Source organism: Mixophyes fleayi, chromosome 3 (assembly GCF_038048845.1).
Source record: "Mixophyes fleayi isolate aMixFle1 chromosome 3, aMixFle1.hap1, whole genome shotgun sequence".
NCBI classification, from domain to species: domain Eukaryota; kingdom Metazoa; phylum Chordata; class Amphibia; order Anura; family Limnodynastidae; genus Mixophyes; species Mixophyes fleayi.
Window position 1 is genome coordinate 311,340,957 of NC_134404.1, and position 19,005 is coordinate 311,359,961.

At 39.9% G+C, this 19,005-nt stretch overlaps 1 protein-coding gene across 1 annotated transcript in view; it reads right to left on the bottom strand.

Annotated features, from left to right (window-relative positions):
• Positions 1-19,005, bottom strand: part of PLCB1 (phospholipase C beta 1) — a 532,247-nt gene that overhangs the window by 53,736 nt on the left and 459,506 nt on the right. Inside the window, exon 31 of the mRNA XM_075203998.1 lies at positions 14,153-14,239. Within this exon, the coding sequence (XP_075060099.1) occupies positions 14,153-14,239 (87 nt within the window). The remainder of the gene's footprint in view (positions 1-14,152; positions 14,240-19,005) is intronic.

The following is a 19,005-nucleotide window of genomic DNA, read 5'->3' on the forward strand; positions in this document are numbered from 1 at the left end:
GCAGTACTAATAGTTTTTGACTGCAGGAACAGTGAACGTATTTATATATTGCAGTACTAATAGTTTTTGACTGCAGGAACAGTGAACGTATTTATATATTGCAGTACTAATAGTTTTTGACTGCAGGAACAGTGAACGTATTTATATATTGCAGTACTAATATTTCTTGACTGCAGGAACCGTGAACGTATTTTTATATATTGCAGTACTAATATTTCTTGACTGCAGGAACAGTGAACGTATTTATATATTGCAGTACTAATATTTTTTTACTGCAGGAACAGTGAACGTATTTATATATTGCAGTACTAATAGTTTTTGACTGCAGGAACAGTGAACGTATTTATATATTGCAGTACTAATATTTCTTGACTGCAGGAACTGTGAACGTATTTTTATATATTGCAGTACTAATATTTCTTGACTGCAGGAACAGTGAACGTATTTATATATTGCAGTACTAATATTTTTTGACTGCAGGAACAGTGAACGTATTTATATATTGCAGTACTAATCGGTTTTGACTGCAGGAACAGTGAACGTATTTATATATTGCAGTACTAATAGTTTTTGACTGCAGGAACAGTGAACGTATTTATATATTGCAGTACTAATAGTTTTTGACTGCAAGAACTGTGAACGTATTTATATATTGCAGTACTAATAGTTTTTGACTGCAGGAACAGTGAACGTATTTATATATTGCAGTACTAATATTTCTTGACTGCAGGAACCGTGAACGTATTTTTATATATTGCAGTACTAATATTTCTTGACTGCAGGAACAGTGAACGTATTTTTATATATTGCAGTAGAAATTTTTTTATACTTTTTTTAGAATTTTTTTATATTTTTTTTAATTAGTTTTGTATACTTTTTTTAGAATTTTTTTAAATTATTTTTGTATAATTTTTTTTTTTTTGTATTTTTTTTATAACTTTTTAATAATTTTAAAACAACAATGGCCTTAGCAGAACAGAGCACAGGACACAGCACCACTGGACTCAGCAGGACAGAGCAGAGGACACAGCACCACTGGACTCAGCAGGACAGAGCACTGGACAAAGCACCACTGGACTCAGCAGGACAGAGCACAGGACACAGGCAGCACCACTGGACTCAGCAGGACAGAGCACTGGACAAAGCACCACTGGACTCAGCAGGACAGAGCACTGGAAAAAAGAACCACTGGACTGATCAGCAGGACAGAGCACAGGACCAAGTAACCACTGGATATTAAGCAGGACAGAGTGTCAGGACACAGGACACAGGACGGAGCACCACTAAAACTACAACCTCCCTCTTCAATGATCTGATCCCGACTGAAGATGCCGGCCGCGAGCGGGGAATTTATGCAATCCGAGTCTCGCGAGATCCGACGCGAGACTTGGACGTCAGAGCCTCACTTTAATTTTTTGGGGCGCCGGAAATACCCGAACAGTGCACAGATCCCGTCGGATCCGCACTGTTCGGGTGGGCTCAGATTAGCGCAATCCGAGCCCGCTCATCTCTAATTGAAAGGAAAGGATATATTTATGGGGACATTTCCTGGTAAACTGGTGGCTTAAGAATCTCCCTGACTGTTTGCCCAGGGTCTTAGGGGGTGGAAACACTAGGGAGTCATCTTATACTTTCTATGGATGGCTATTTTATCATCCATATGTACACATCAATGACCATGTACGCACAATATTCAAACACACTAATGATTAAATAATAAATAAATACAGCTGGAATAACCAGTATGCGGCTATTAGAAAATAAACCAGTACATGAATGGTCCTATAGCGGTAGTCACCAAGACTGTTTCCACCATTTTCAGCCGGACCCACAATAGCTGCTGCATCCACAATTGCAAAGGGCAGTTACATTTGGAATATGGATGTGCATCTATGCATGGCTAGGTAGACACACAGGTGCATTTGTGCATAAAATAATTTATTGTGCCTCTGCAAATAATCATTAATGAAGGTATTTTGAAGCTGAAAAAATTACTCCAGTTAGACCCAGATGCTGGATTTTTTTGTGACTTAAATACAGCAAAGATGAAGCAGTGCCTATATGTATTTGTTGCTCACAAAGTAAAAGACCGTACAGACAAAATTGTGAATACATCAGGGTTTCCCAAACCCAGTCCTCAGGGCTCCCCAACAGTGCAGGTTTTCCGGATCACATGTGACATAATTAGGACCACCTGTGGGTCTGTTACAATGTGTCAGTCAGTAATATATACACCTGTGCTCCAGCAAGGAGATATGGAAAACCTGCACTTTTAGGGAACCCTGAGGACTGGGTTTGGGAAACCCTGGAATACATGGTTTTCCAGTGGTTTCATCGGAGCAGTACCCTAAATGTAAACAGTGTACATCCGATATTACCAGAGTGCATTTTTGTTATATCTGGAATGTAACATAACCCTACACTACATTCACACCAACACAAAAATGTCCCAATACATAACAAAGACAAAATTCAGGGTTAAAACTCTAGCCCCATACTGTCCACAGTCTTATAAGTAGCCTCACTACAGGTCCCGCGGGGCCAAAATTACCCTGACATACTGCAAAGAATCAATTTACATGCATGATCAAACATTATATGGATAATCCTAACATTATAAAATCCCCAACATGCATCTATTATATGCCTCTTGTTTTATTCATTTACTCTTTTAAATCTCCAATTTCCTCTGCTCATATTCCGGAATGCATCTTTCGACTGATGAGAATGGTACAATGCCAAAGCCGCAGGTTATGTCCTGCAAGGTTTTCTGAAAGGAATCTATAATCTAATCACATTATACATACTGAATTTGATTATGGGTTATAAAATAGAAAATTAGCTGGAAAGCACTATCAGATGGGAGATTAGAAGACTGGAGGTATCATGGAACATACAATACATCTATTCAGGCTGGTTGTAGAGGGTCATGGTACACAGATTTAGAATACTGATATTTATTCAGTAACTCAGAATGCTCGTTTCTCTGGTTTCACAAACTGACATTTTCCATGCTCCACTTCGAAATTTCCATACTGCCACTATATATATTTTGGTACGGGCACACTTTAGGAGATGCACAACTTCTTGCTTTTTACTCTGATTTTATTGTCAGGATGGCAAAGTAATTCATAACATAAAGTTGCACAAACTTTTCTTGTGACCCTAATTCTAAAGTAACAGACACCAGTTCTCTAGACACCGGGCAACTTATTCAGCATCGGTCATCTTGTACAAAGAACAACTCAGGTTGAAATAGTTTACACTCCTCCCACTTCCCTAGCTTGATAGACAGGTGACACTTTCAACTTGCCTTTAAAAGGTGCTCTGCTTGATTAGCCTCAGCGCAGACACACCCTGTCAGACTACCGTTTGCTGTGGAAAAAGACACTTTCAAACCATTTAAAAACATGTCAGTTAAATCAGACTCTTTACTATTATTTTGTCATACATATGTCCTCCACGTGTGTCTCTTTAACCTAGGTGCACTACTGTACAAATGTGTAACTCTGTTTGCAGCCCCGCTCTGCAGATTGCCAGCTAAATACCTAACTCCTTCCTTAGAAGTCTGTGGTAAACCACTCCATGTGGGCCTTATTTATTAAGGAAAGGTAAGTAAAAAAATGAGTAAGTAGTCTCCTAGAGACCATGTTACAATGCAAGGGTTGCAAATTAGTTTTCTATTTTGCACATAAGTTAAATACTGACTGTTTTTTCATGTAGCACACAAATATCAACTTTAAATTTCAGTGTACAAATGATATATCAAGTATTTGTGTGCTACATGAAAAATAGCCAGTATCAAACTTATGTGCAAAATAGAAAACTAATTTTCACCCCTTGCATTGGAGACTTACCAATTTTTTACTTAATTTCCCTTAAAAAATCAGGCCCTATGTCACAATATATATGGTTTATTTTACTGGTATATATATATATATATATATATATATATATATATATATATAATCAATGTGAGGGGTGGTCAATAAATTCATCAAATCAAACTGGGAACAACAAGATATATGACTATTGACACTCTCCAGCATAAAATTGAAAATAGTGTATTGTTATTCCAATGTTTTGGGCTCCTTTGAGGCTTTTCAGAGGGAGATTTTTGAAAATCGTTGTTAACATTTTTGCTGTCTTCTGGTGAAGAAATAAACCAGTTAACATTGTTTCTAACCTACATACAGATATTTCAGCAGTCAGGTATCAAGTCAGGTATCAAGAAAGTTTCAAAAGACAGTAGCTACTATGTTCGCACACTCACTTGATACATACAGTCTACACTGACAGCTGGAGGAAGCCTACCTTGGAGAAAGCCTAGCTCGCTGGATGGCATGCTGCCTCCTGTATAAACAAAACACACACTACTGGACCTAGTGACAGATCAGCCTTATGTCCATAATTCTCTCAGGCTATAATGACAAAATGTGTGTGGCATTATGACCTGGAGATAATATGTACAGATTTTATCTAAAAATATATATATTATACCTGCAGGTTCTGAAGGAACATAGAAATATGACTATAATATATATATATATATATATATATATATATATATATATATATATATATATATATATATTTCATGCAATACATACATACAGTCAGGTCCATAAATATTGGGACATCGACACAATTCTCATATTTTGGGATCTATACACCACCACAATGGATTTGAAATGAAACTAACAAGATGTGCTTTAACTGCAGACTTTCAGCTTTAGTTTGAGAGAATTTACATCCAAATCAGGTGAATGTTGTAGGAATTACAACGATTTCTATATGGGCCTCCTACTTTTTAAGGAACCAAAAGTAATGGGACAATCGACTCAAATGTTATTTCATTGATACGTGTGGGCTATTCCCTCGTTATTTCATCATCAATTAAGCAGGTAAAAGGCCTGGAGTTGATTCTAGATGTGACATTTGCATTTGGAATCTGTTGCTGTCGACTCTCAAAATAAGATCCAAAGAGCTGTCACCATCAGTGAAACAAGCCATTAGGCTGAAAAATCAAAACAAACCCATCAGAGAGATAGCAAAAACATTAGGTGTGGCCAAATCAACTATTTGGAACATTCTTAAAAAGAAAGAACGCACCGGAGAGCTCAGCAACACCAAAAGACCCGGAAGACCACGGAAAACAACTGTGGTGGATGACAGAAGAAAAACCCCTTCACAACAATTGGCCAAATCAAGAACACTCTCCAGGAGGTAGGTGTATATGTGTCAAAGTCAACAATCAAGAGAAGACTTCACAAGAGTGAATATAGAGGGTTCACCACAAGATGTAAACCATTGGTGAGGCACAAAAACAGGAAGACCAGATTAGAGTTTGCAAACAACATCTAAAAAAGCCATTACAGTTCTGGAACAACATCCTATGGACAGATAAGACAAAGATCAACTTGTACCAGAGTGATGGGAAGAGAAGAGTAAGGAGAAGGAAAGGAACTGCTCATGATCCAAAACATACCACCTAATCAGTGAAGCATGGTGGTGGTAGTGTCATGGCGTGGACATGTATGGCTGCCAATGGAACTGGTTCCCTTGTATTTATTGATGATGTGACTGCTGACAAAAGCAGCAGGATGAATTCTGAAGTGTTTCGGGCAATATTATCTGCTCATATTCAGTCAAATGCTTCAGAATTCATTGGACGGCGCCTCACAGTGCAGATGGACAATGACCCCAAGCATACTGCAAAAGCAACCAAAGAGTTTTTTAAGGCTAAAAAGTGGAATGTTATGCAATGGCCAAGTCAATCAACTGACCTGAATCCGATTGAGCATGCATTTCACTTGATGAAGACAAAACTGAAGGGAAAATGCCCCAAGAACAAGACATTTGCAATAGAAGCCTGGCAGAGCATCACCAAGGATGAAACCCAGTGTCTGGTGATGTCTACGCGTTCCAAGCTTCAGGCTGTAATTGACTGCAAAGGATTTGCAACAAAGTATTAAAAAGTGAAAGTTTGATGTAGGATTGTTTAGTTTGTCCCATTACTTTTGGTCCCTAAAAAAGTGAGAGACACATATAGAAACCGTTGTAATTCCTACACCGTTCACCTGATTTGGATGTAAATTCCCTCAAATTAAAGTTGAAAGTCTGCAGTTAAAGCACATCTTGTTTGTTTCATTTCAAATCCATTGTGGTGGTGCATAGAGCCCAAAATATGAGAATTGTGTCAATGTCCCAATATTTGTGGACCTGACTGTATGTAATATGACATAAAATTATACAGGGATTAGTTTATTTCTTTGATGTTTATGGAATTGGGAAGTATGATCGCTCAGATTTCTGTCACTGCAAGTAATGATTATATCATGGACATGTGCATCATTGTATGAGTTACAAATCATCTAAACAGACATAGATATCTCCCCTCAGACAGTGCCTAAAGCTGGCCAAACACTCGGCAATATCTCTAGCGACCAGCCCACCATCGCCATTTGTGTGACCATACCTAGTGATACTTAATATCGATGAGTTCATTACTGGGCATGTCAGTAAGTGCAGTCAGAAGATGACTGCTATTGGATTTGTGCTTTGTCTTTTGATCTCACTAACAGGCCCTAATGTGGTCTTGAAGCTGGGTGACAGGACCTCACCCAATATAGCCACCAATGTGAACCATACTTGTCTACTCTCTATGAACATCCGGGAAACTCAAACATTTCAGGGAGTTCCCCTGGACTCCACAGAGATAAGACCACCCCCTGGATTCCGCCTCTCCGCTTACAAAGAGGGCGGGGACCTGATGATGAGAGTTGCGTCATCGGGCTCACCAGTCAGGGCCATGATGATTGTCTCTTGGGCATCCCAAAAGTAGGCAAGTATGATGTGAGAATTGAAATGGTGCCTCTATCATCCTGAAAACAAACTAATATAAGCAGGTGCTATTTGTTTGATATATACTATAATGCACAAGTATCGCCACTTTAAACATTAGATCACCCAGCACAGTAGCAACCAGTAAGTCCTTTGCAGTGGGAATATTATATAATTCATTTTACTGCTATTCTCAAGCCTGCTGTGTAGATAGTTGGGCCAGTTCGCATCAATATAAACCCATTCCGTCCTAGTCAGAGGTCTCAGCAGAGAGAGTCTGAGGACTTCTTATAAAAATGGCAAATAAAAAAAAAGAAAAAGGAAAGTAAGTGTTGAAAATGTTTCTTTGTAAATAGTGTGGTGATTTGATTTCAAAAAAGTTATATCAAATAATTATCATTTGTTTTTCCCTTTTTCTGGAGGGATGAGTCATGAGGAACAAGAACGGGCCCCATGTTTTGTTTCAATTACATAGACAAAAAATGTTGACAAAAGTTAAATTACTAAGGCGTCATCTGAACTGCTGAGATGGAACGTAAGCGGACGACTGTGTTATGTCTGACAGATAGCCACCACGAGCTTGTGTTACCTATTTTCACACTAAGCAAGTAATTTGTGACTGTTCAAAGACGGGAATGTCTGGCATTCAGAGGAACATTGTTTTCTAAAGCTTAATACCATAGTAAGTAAACATTTTCTGGAATATCGCCCAGCCTTCAATCGCTATGGCTAAGGTGTCTTGGTACAAGTTACCCAGAAATCATTAGACCACACATTAAAAGTAACTACGCAGTTCTCATCACCTCAAGCCACAACTAAACAAAGCTGCACAGTAATTTCATAACCACTAAGCGCACTGGGCCTGATTCAGTAAGAAAATGAAAGCAAAAAAAAAAAAGGAGTAACTTTGCACCTTGGCAAAACTATGTTGCATTGGAAAGGGAGATAAATTTAAAATGTGGGGACAGATTTATAGTTGGGATAGGGCATGTCCTAGATTCACTTTAAATTTCAGTGTAAATATAAAGCTATCAAGTATTTGTGTGCTACATGAAAAAACAGCCAGTATTTTCCTTATGTGCAAAATAATAAACTAATTTGCATCCCTTGCATTGCAACATGGTTTTGTCCAGAACCAAATTTACTCATTTTTTCTGCTTTATTTTTCTTAATAAATCAGGCCCACTGTGTCTTATCCCAAAAATATTCCAAACATTGCAAAGCACCAATTAAATCTTATAAACAATATGAGTTATTTTCTCTAGCTGGTGAGATAGCTGTCTGTATAGTTCAATGTGTGACACAACTGAATTCCCCATATGTTATTGAAGATATTTTTTTTACTCAACAAGTCATTAGATAATAGATCATAGAATCCATAAGATTAAGGAGAAAATGCAGCTGCTTTTTGACAATAACATACATCAGAGCCTGTGTATTTCTGAGCTAAATATCTGACATAAATGGTAAATTCTGAAATAACTGATGGATAAAATTGGTCCAGCATGCTGTCTGTCCTATTCTACAGAGGAATCAGCCTTTGTTCTGTGGTCTGTGAGGTTGAGCTTGTTTACCTTGCAGCAGGACTGTCAAATTGGAAACAAGTGTTCAAGGCACCACAACAGAGGTTTACATGCACTGAAAGCACTGCAAACAAACTGACATGCTGTGCTTTGCTAGTTGAGCTTTTTTTTATATATAAATAAATGTATTTATATTTTCAGGAACACACTATATAAGGACAGAAATAGATCGCTACAGACCATAATTATAAGCATCTTACATGGTAAACAGGTTGAGTACAACAAACAAGTGCTATTTAAGCCTTTTGTCCTGTTGTGTGTCAGAGCCACTAAATACATATGAGCTCTGTTAGAGGTGCAGTGGAATGTCACGGCAGGAATGAATTTTGGATTTTATCTTCATGCTTCAAACATAAATTGTTCAGTTGTCCTTTAACAATACATTAAACACCAACATCATCCAACTAGCCAGTAAATGGTTGACCAAACTATTACAGACTTACCTATGTAATGAATATTTGTGGTATTGACATATCAAAGTTGTACCATCTCAAAACAGACATAGGGCATAAGGCTTAGAACTGAGACTACCTAACGGTATTCTATGGGATAAGTAGGGATGAGCAAAGCAATTCAGCAAGTTTCATATTTCATCTGATTCTGCCTGTGTTTGGATGCTCAAAATTTTTTATAAAATGCAGGAAGGTCACTCAAATAACCATCAATAAATATAAAAAATACTGCTGTCTGCCTGAAGAGTTTGTGAATATCATTATGTTTTCATCCCATATTTTCATAGCGGAACTATGTGCAATGCTGCATAATGTGAGCAATGCGAGTCCAACATTTCCTGAAGATCCCATAGATACCAGTATTCGTGGGTTAAAAAAATGAGTAGATGATCCAAGTAAAACCAGGATGTTCACTCATCTGTAATCATGATGGTTTGCACTGTTGTGGATGTATTTGTATTACAACAGTGTCCTTAATTTCCTTAACCTACTTTTTGTTTCTGCTCTGTTTCCTCCAATGGGAATAAAAAACATTCATAGAAAGGAGCTGTGTGATGAGGTATGCTGAGTGCTTCATGCCTCAGGCATACCTGGCAGCAGTCCTGGATGCAATATGAGAACAAATTAGGGCATATGTCTAATTGCGCAAACCCACGCCCCAATCCAACCCATGGAAGGATCATGGTAACAGAACACTTTAGGGCTCATGTACAGGGCCCGATTAAGGGCATAGTTGCCTACTCTCCCGGAATGCCCGGGAGACTCCCAAATTTATGAGAGTCTCCCGGGAGAGCAGGACAACATCCCAGGTCCAGCTCACCTCGTTTGTGAAGCGGGTGGGGGCGGGGCTAAACGTGTCATGCTGACCTGCCCCCAACCACCGATAGGCTGAAATTGGCAAAGATTGACAGGGGGGGGTGGCCTAACGGCGAGATTCACGTGGCCACGCCCCCAAGATGGAGCCTCCACCTGGACAGCTGGCTGCAAAAGTTGGTAAGTATGATTAAGGGCCACATGGGCCTGGAGCTGAAAATCACAAAGGAGCTATTGAGAGCAGCACTGTGTTACTAGGGTGTGTGTGGCCAGTATCATAGAGGGAAGACCTCACTCCAACCATCTCCCTCTCCTCCTCCTTTACATGATCCACACTCCACTAACTGGTTCTTGCAGCATTTAAGGAAAGTAAAAAGCGGTAAATACCTCCCAACTGTTCCTCAAGTTTCTGGCTGAGCAGGACAATCCCCCAAAATCAGGACTACCCTGATGGAATCAGCACAGTTGAGAGGTATATTACATGTTGTTTGATTGGCAATGAATGACAACAAAGCAGAAACTGCATATATATGCTACCAATCAGCATAGACAGGAGACTGTGTTTGGGGCAATTGCTTTGTGAATCCCAACATTTTACTTCTTGTGCTTTGTACATTTTTGTAAACTTTTGCTTATGTGAAACGTTTAACTTGTTTGTACTACAGCCATGTACAGAGGCTGCCGGACTTTGTGTCTCCCTATAAATAAACTTAATCCATAGTAATAATAATAATTAGAGTTCACATTAATGTATGTGCCTTGATAGCGGGACAGATGTAAAGAATGCTGTTAGTGCGGTTTGATTATTTTCACTGTTGATATTACTAAAAATAATAGTGCATTTTATTGCATATGGAGCGAATCATATTATACACAGGGCTCTTACTCCAATAATCCCATCTTGAATTTGAATTATTTTCTTGTGTGCAAACATAGCTTACACTATACCCTACAATTAGATCAAGGTGTACTAAAAGATGCAGAGCTGACGTCTAAGGAACAGGAATGTGCGTATGGGGAATCTCTCGCTGGGTAACCCAGAATGTGTATATCGTGCATGAGAACAACGCTCTATTCTATTCTGCTGCATTGATACATTTTTATTTTATTTTGCTCAATTATACACATAATTCGGAAATTTTAACAGATTGTTGATTCTTAATCTCAAGAAAACAGATGCTTCAGTTGCCATTTAAAGACGAGAGGAAAATAAAATCTGAATAAGGTATTTTTGTCAACAGCTATTGTTACACACTATATAATGGCTGGGAAAACATACAAATAAATACTCCAGCAAACTGGACCAGCCCTTTCAGTTATCTGATACAGAATAGATCTGGCCTTTTAACGTGCTATGAAAGCTGTTCAAATTAATTGTACAACAATGGATACACTATCTACCATATATTAACAATATATATTTACAATAAATATTTTAAGTTTACATTAACATCCTTCGTCCGTCATGTCTCAGTTTCATATGTTTTCATAATGACACAAAGACAATAGTTATGTCCCAGATGTGCATCACTATCATCATCAGCTATTTATACAGAGAACTCACTGACATCTGTCCCTGCCCCATTGGAGCTTACAGTCTAAATTCCTTTACACACACACACAGAGCGAGAGAGAGAGAGACTAGGGTCAATTTGACAGCAGCCAATTAACCTATCAGTATGTTTTTGGAGTGTGGGAGGAAACCAGGGCACACGGAGGAAACCCACGCAAACACGGGGAGAACATACAAACTCCACACATATTCCATGGTTGGGAACCGAACTCATGCACCCAGTGCTGTGAGGTAGAAGTGCTAACCACTAAGCCACTGTGCTGCCCCATGTGCATGCTAATAGAATCAAACATATATATCAATAAATCATTAAATCAATAAATAGATTCTATATATTAATAACTGAAGAATATGAAAATCTACAACTGGTGCATCTAAATGAAGCATGTGGACAGAAAGAACAGAAACCAGAATGCAGACTGGTGATGTAATGTCAACAACAGAGGAAAGGATCCTGGAGTTATAGTTTCAGACTATAAGAAGGTAAGCAAGCAGTGGGAAAAGCCATTAGAATACTTGGCTGTGCACACAGAGGTGTGTGTCACTCCTAAGACCTCACCATGAGTAACGCAGGGTACACACCTATGCAACCTTACTTCAGATATGAACTCTGTAACGATTACACCAACGAATGAAAGTCCCGATGAGCATGCTGATTTATGTGTACACACCTACACGATTTACCTTCAGATCTGTGATCTTCATCTCTCATAACCATCTGCTGAACATCTGGTGACTCTGTACACACCCTAGAAGTATCTGCTGCTAGTGTGTGCACACTTCAGGGCCGTAACTAGGGCTGTGCGAGAGGGGCTGCCGCCCAGGGCACAACACTTAAGCAGGGGGAAACACAGGATTTGTAGAGGGGGGTTTCTACACCACACCGCCAGTGGGCGTGACCAGCATGCAGGGGGGCGTGGCTATAATATTAGACAGTGCTTTGCTGTTCTCCAACTCTCCCTATCCCCATAATATAGATGGGCAATACTGCGTGCACTACTGTTTTCAAACAGAGCTGTGTGAAACAGGAGCAGGGTCCAGCAACCTCAATTATACAGTGCCCCAGGCTTGGAGGGGGGTTTCCAAACACTAGGAAACCCCCTCTCGGTTTGCCTATGTTAAGGGGGACGCAGTTTATGAATAGTTTAGGCTCATTTGGTTAAAATTGAGGTCATAGGGGAGCTGCAGTTTTGCTTTTCACCCCATGCACTAAAATTTTAAGTTACGGCTCTGCACACTTCCACATTTGCCCAACATCGTTCCAACAGTGATCGTGATTTTTAGGAAGTTTAGAAATCCAAATCAAATGATGTGTTTTGGGACGATAAAACATGATCGTGGGAGCGTAGACACTCTTGCAGTATCTGACCACACGGTTGTTATTCGTGAGATCTGCACTAGAAATGCACTAAATGCATTAATGATAATGAATTAATAGAAAACAAGTCAGATGGAGCAAAATAGTCTATAAGCTGCATAACTAATCAGCAACGACTTCAAAGGGTTTATTTACTAAACTGCGGGTTTGACAAAGTGGAGATGTTACCTATAGCAACCAATCAGATTCTAGCTGTCATTTTGTAGAATGTACTAAATAAATGATAACTAGAATCTGACTGGTTGCTATAGGCAACATCTCCACTTTGCAAAACCCACAGTTTAGTAAATATACCCCAAGAGTTGAACATGTGCAGCTTAGAGTAGAGATAGAGGGATATGAGTGAAACATTCATATATAGTAAGTGTCTTAATAAAGTTTAGGAAGGTAGTATATTAAAAATAAGATAAATGCTAGGATAATGAAACACACTTTGAAATTGGAGGAAATCTGAAAGGCGACCCAAGGAAGAACTATTTACAGAAAAGGCGATATAGTCATTGAACAGTCTATGGTGGGAACTTACATACTATGGGAAGTCTGGATAGATCTATAGATTCTATTCTGACAGCAAATTCTACATGTCTATAGAACTAAATTATGTTTATGATATGTGTTAATAAAACTGTTGTAACAAATGAATTACATATTGCCTTCATTCATAAAGGATTGTGCTCAGACTACCAACAGAACTGTGACACTTACTGGTCCAATTAAAAATAAGAAACAAAATGCTTAATTCTTGCCTGCTATTATCAGCGATAACTTTGTAGGTGTTTTTAACTAGGGTCCTTCAAAGCCAGTTACAACGTATGTGATTGAGATGAAGTGGGTGGGAGTAGCCCGACCTGCAGTGCCAGAATGGTAGCAGCAGAACAGAGTATTTCAGATCAGCCAACTCCTACTTATCCATGTGTAGGCAAGTTGGTGGGGCTAGACTAACATGATGCAAATCCGAGCATTTACCCATCAACACAGTATAGAGCAACCATGTAAGTAAAGGTGTGCGGCTCCTGTCAAAAAAAAAAGATACAAATTTGCTCCGTGACAAACCATTTTGCATTGTAAGTGCCGCCAAAGTATTTAGGTTTTTGCGTGTAGGCAAAATACCGGCTGCTTTTGCATGTAGCAGACCCACATACTGGACAGCTTTATTTTTACACTGTGATTTAGAGTTGAGCTAGGACACGCCCCCTCCCAATTCTAAATCTGTCGGCACATTTTAACTTTTGCCCCCTTGCGGTGCAACATGGTTTTGCCAAGGTGCAAAGTTGCTCCTTTTTCTGCTCTGCTCCTAACTGTATGTCTGCATACGTTCATACCTTTACATTACAGTGTTAGGCAGCACACAGAACACACATTGTTTTCAAGTTATTTTTATAAATGGTAAAAAGAATGCTAAAGGGCGGTCAGCTCTAAAATTAAACAATGACATTTTTTACATTCTGTTTATTTTAAGCTAAAAATATATGTTGTAGAACAGAGGCGGGGAAATTATAGGACATGTTACCTTGGGCTTTTCATCCAGGATTTGCTGACGAATCTCTTTATGCTTTTCTATAAGTTTTTCTTGTCGTTTGCTTTGAGCATCTTCTAACTGGAAAATGTAATGCAATAAAGTGAATAACACAAACAAATTCTACTAGAAATCAACATTAAAATACCATACACGTCACACCACATCCTGGAATAAATAGTTTAATGGCAAAAACATTATCATTATACATAATTGTATATAATAATTATGTAACTGTTATTTTGCTACTTTATTTATCACGTTCCTTAGATTGTAAGCTCTTTGGGCAGGGCCATCCTTAATGTCTGTTTCTTGTCATTGTATGTAATGTATTTGTAGCATGATCCCCTAAATGCACAGCACTGCATAATATGTTGATGATTTATAAACAAATGAAATAATAGCAATAATAATAATAATAATAATAATAATAATAATACTAATGCTACTTCTATACCTACTGTCCCTGAAGGCAGCCATTATGTAAGCTGAACCAATATTTGTAGACATCTCAGCGAGTTCTCTTTGAGTATGCTCCTCAGTCAGAAGTGTTGTACTAAATAGTCTGCCCCTGTAATTCATTTATTTTCTACTAGTTTAAAGACATGGAATGGTGGAGCATAAATAATGATAGTGCCAGAATAATCCAATTGTTTCAGCTGACTGAACGAAAGATCCCACCAGAAAATCAATGTATTTCATTAATAAAACAGAATCATCGTTGTGATCAATCTTCTATAACACGTCCTGTTAATGTAGTTCATGTCCCACAGTAAAAGTTTCCATTTTTAACCATGACTGAAACAAGAATAGAAGTGTACAATAAAGTTTAACTATTCAATTGGAAAGAATAATCTAAAGGGACACTATCATGCTCCTTTACCTCATTATATCCTTTTAAATGTACAGCAATGTCATTTCAGGGTAATTATTGTCTCTCTTGCTGATTTTAGTGCATGTCCACCACCTTCCTTTATGTGTATCTCCCAACATTTAACGGAACAGTTGGGAGGTATGGATGCTTTATGACATATACTCTATTACTATATACATTCTATGAACTCATGCAGTTGTTCTCAGACTACCTAGTCAATAAGAGCAGTTGATTAACGAAAATAAAAAACGTCTGTTTGCAACATAATAAAAAGTGCGCAGATAGACAAGTGACAGTAAAACACTGCAGCAGCTCCAGCAATTAAACAGTGAAAATTGAATTTTTTTGTGAAAATAATACGAATCTAAACAAAATAGCCATGAACTACAAGCTATAAGGTTAGGTTTAATCTTAGGTTTAAACTCTAAACTCTAAAGTGGTTCCCAAACTGTGTGCCTATGCTCCCTGGGGTGCCTTGGCGATCTCACAGGGGTGCCTCAGCCAGGGCCAGCGGTAAGGAAGGCAGGGGACTACTTGGTAATTATTTTGGCTTAGGGGTGCCTTGAAAAAATTATGGAGACCCTAAGGGTGCCTTGAACTGAAAAAGTTTGGGATCCACTGCTCTAAAGTGTCAACAGTGTCCTTCATATGGCCCATAAACTCTGAGGAAGAACTTTTCAAGTTCCCCTGACACTGAAATGCCCCTATTAGCGTATCTCTATGTTGGCTGACATTATAGCAGGGGGACCCCACGTTGCAGATTTCCCTACTGCAGTCTGTCATAGCCATAGTTGCCTATGGGAGTTTTGGGAGTTCTTCTGGACTCCTGAGAGAGCAGGCAAAAATCCCGGATCCAGCATCTCCCCGTTGTTGTAGATGGTAGGGGTGGAGCTAACCGCTCCATCGTGGCCCCGCCCACTGCTACGATTGGTCAGAATTTCGTAAGCTTGACAGGGGTGGAGCCTAACGGTGCATCCCGCGTGGCCACGCCCCCTCGACGGACCCCATCCCGGACGACTGGCTTCAAAAGTAGGTAAGTATGGTCATAGCCTGGTGCTAGTAGTGGCCTTACCGGAGGGCGACTCCACAATTCCGCTACCAACCTTGTGCTAGTAGTGGCCTTACCGGTGGGCGACTCCACAATTCCGCTACCAACCTGGTGCTAGTAGTGGCCTTACCGGTGGGCGACTCCACAATACCGCTACCAACCTGGTGCTAGTAGTGGCCTTACCGGAGGGCGACTCCACAATTCTGCTACCAACCTGGTGCTGGTAGTAGCCTTACCGGAGGGCGACCCCACAATTCCGCTACCAACCTGGTGCTGGTAGTGACCTTACCGGAGGGCGACCCCACAATTCCGCTACCAACCTGGTGCTGGTAGTGGCCTTACCGGAGGGTGACCCCACAATTCTGCTACCAAACTGGTGCTGGTAGTGACCTTACCGGAGGGCGACCCCACAATTCCGCTAGCAACGTGGTGCTGGTAGTGGCCTTACCGGAGGGCGATCCCACAATTCCGCTACCAACCTGGTGCTGGTAGTGACCTTACCGGAGGGCGACCCCACAATTCCGCTACCAACCTGGTGCTGGTAGTAGCCTTACCGGAGGGCGACCCCACAATTCTGCTACCAACCTGGTTCTGGTAGTGGCCTTACCAAAGGGCGACCCCACAATTCCGCTATCAACCTAGTGCTGGTAGTGGCCTTACCAAAGGGCGATCACACAATTCCGCTACCAACCTGGTGCTGGTAGTGGCCTTACCAAAGGGCGACCCCACAATTCCACTACCAACCTGGTGCTGGTAGTGGCCTTACCGAAGGGCGACCCCACAATTCCGCTACCAACCTGGTGCTGGTAGTGGCCTTACTGGAGGGTGACCCCACAATTCTGCTGCCAACCTGGGCTATGAGCGCTCGTGCTAGTAGCACTTTTTGGAGGGTGGTGTTACTTTTTTTAAAAAACAAATATTTATTAAGTAACACACATTAAAATGCCACTCGTCATCATCAAGATGATGATGATAAAAGTTTCCTCTATACTGCATGACATGCTTAAAGTGTATCATACAATTTACAGGTATGTTATGCTTTAAACATGTGTGCTTCCAACACATGTATTTTCCGCAGTATGCTGAGCCGCATGTATCCCTAGATACATGTAGGTCAGTGTAGGACCTGCATACAATGAGGTGCCCTCGACGCTGGGATGCAGGCTTAAATGTTTTTATCAAACTATGAACCAATACTTCATGTCTGCTAGATACACACACACACACACACACATATATATGCAGTGTTAAGGACAAGCGCTGATAACAACTGTCTTTTTCTCTAGATACATGTATTTCAGCATCCCCCCCCCTTAATTGCAAATTGTGCCCAACTCTAGAGATTTTAGATTCTCTGAGATTTTATAGTTGATCTGCTTTGGTCCCTATTTTCTGACAGTGCAACGACCATACTTGCTGAGATTCCCTTTTATTTTTAAATAATTTATTTTCTGCTTTAAATGTTTAGCCCACTGAAATGTGATGTACATTTTAAATTACGAGTTGCTGGGAGAAAACAGTTCCTGGCTGCATATGCAAATATATATTAGGTTGGCATTTGGGGTAATTAAAATACTCAGAAATATAAATTGGCTTCAAGTACAAGTTACTCACTTATCAAATTATGTAATTACAAAATGCAAATTCCTCCCAAAATGATTTAATATGCGCTGTAATATTTAAATACTTAATAGTGAAAAGATATACTGTATCCCATCCTTTAAACACTATATTTATATCATGGCTTACTTAAAGTTCTTGCATCAAGCAGCCAATACCTGACACCGATACCTGCAAGTCACTTGTATTTCTCTTGTGCGAATGAACTGCTGATACACAATAATCGTGAAATTCTAGAATGCATCGTTTAGAGCCTGGCAAACCATCCAGGGAACTAGCAAGCAATGAAAGGCTTATATCTGGAACATTTGTGAGGGGAACTTGTATAGGGCAGTAGATGGCTTTTGCTAGTAAAAATGCCATATGTAAGTTCATTCAGACAGTCTAATAACAATAAAAGCATCATGGGTAGTAACAACCTGTCTACTGGTGTGATGTCACCTAAGTGCAGGGGCCACAAGCAATGGGGGTGGGCTTCAAGCAGTGTATTGTCTATGACATACTGATTGTAATAAAACACAATACATTTCGGTACTTGTCATTAGCACCAACAGCTATCCAGATATTCAAATATCATACCTCCCAACCATCCCGATTTAGGCGGGACAGCTCATTTTGAGGGTCATGTCCCGCCATCCCACTCAGGACAGATTTGTGCTGATCGTTGATGCACACAGTAATGAAAGTTTCGGACGGGAGGAGAGAACAGAAAGCCTAGCACTTCAAAAGCGCTAGATACACCCCATGGTGTGTGGCCACACCCCCAGGCATGGCCACGCCCCCATCAAGATGTAACATCGCCCCCTGTGCCCAGGCTGCCTACCCAAATGTTGGGAGGGATGAAATACACAGGTTACACGTTGTGATATCATTTGTTAGAAGGGGAAAGCGGATAGTGTGCATCTGAAAGAGAGTCAGTGATTCTGCATTGCATGACGTCTATAAAAAGGAATCAGCAATGGTTGACCCCTAGATGCATCCCCCCGTGTGCAGGACATACAAGAACATTAAGGGCATATTGTACCCTGAGAGCTGAAACATTACATTGACTTGGAACAAAGAAATATTCTCTGTCTTAGAGTTCATTTAGTGCCAATTACGTTGAGGACTACCTTTACATACTATGAGGAATACCTCGTTTAAACTGCGTTTTTGAAGAATTAGCCCTTAAGGTATACTACTATATCTATTATTGATCACTTTTTTGGGCAGTGGTCTTTCCTAAGTGTATCTCGGGCAGCTGATTTGGTTACATCAGAGCCAGTCTTTGTTCAAAGAAATATTCTACAACAAGTCGAATTTCAA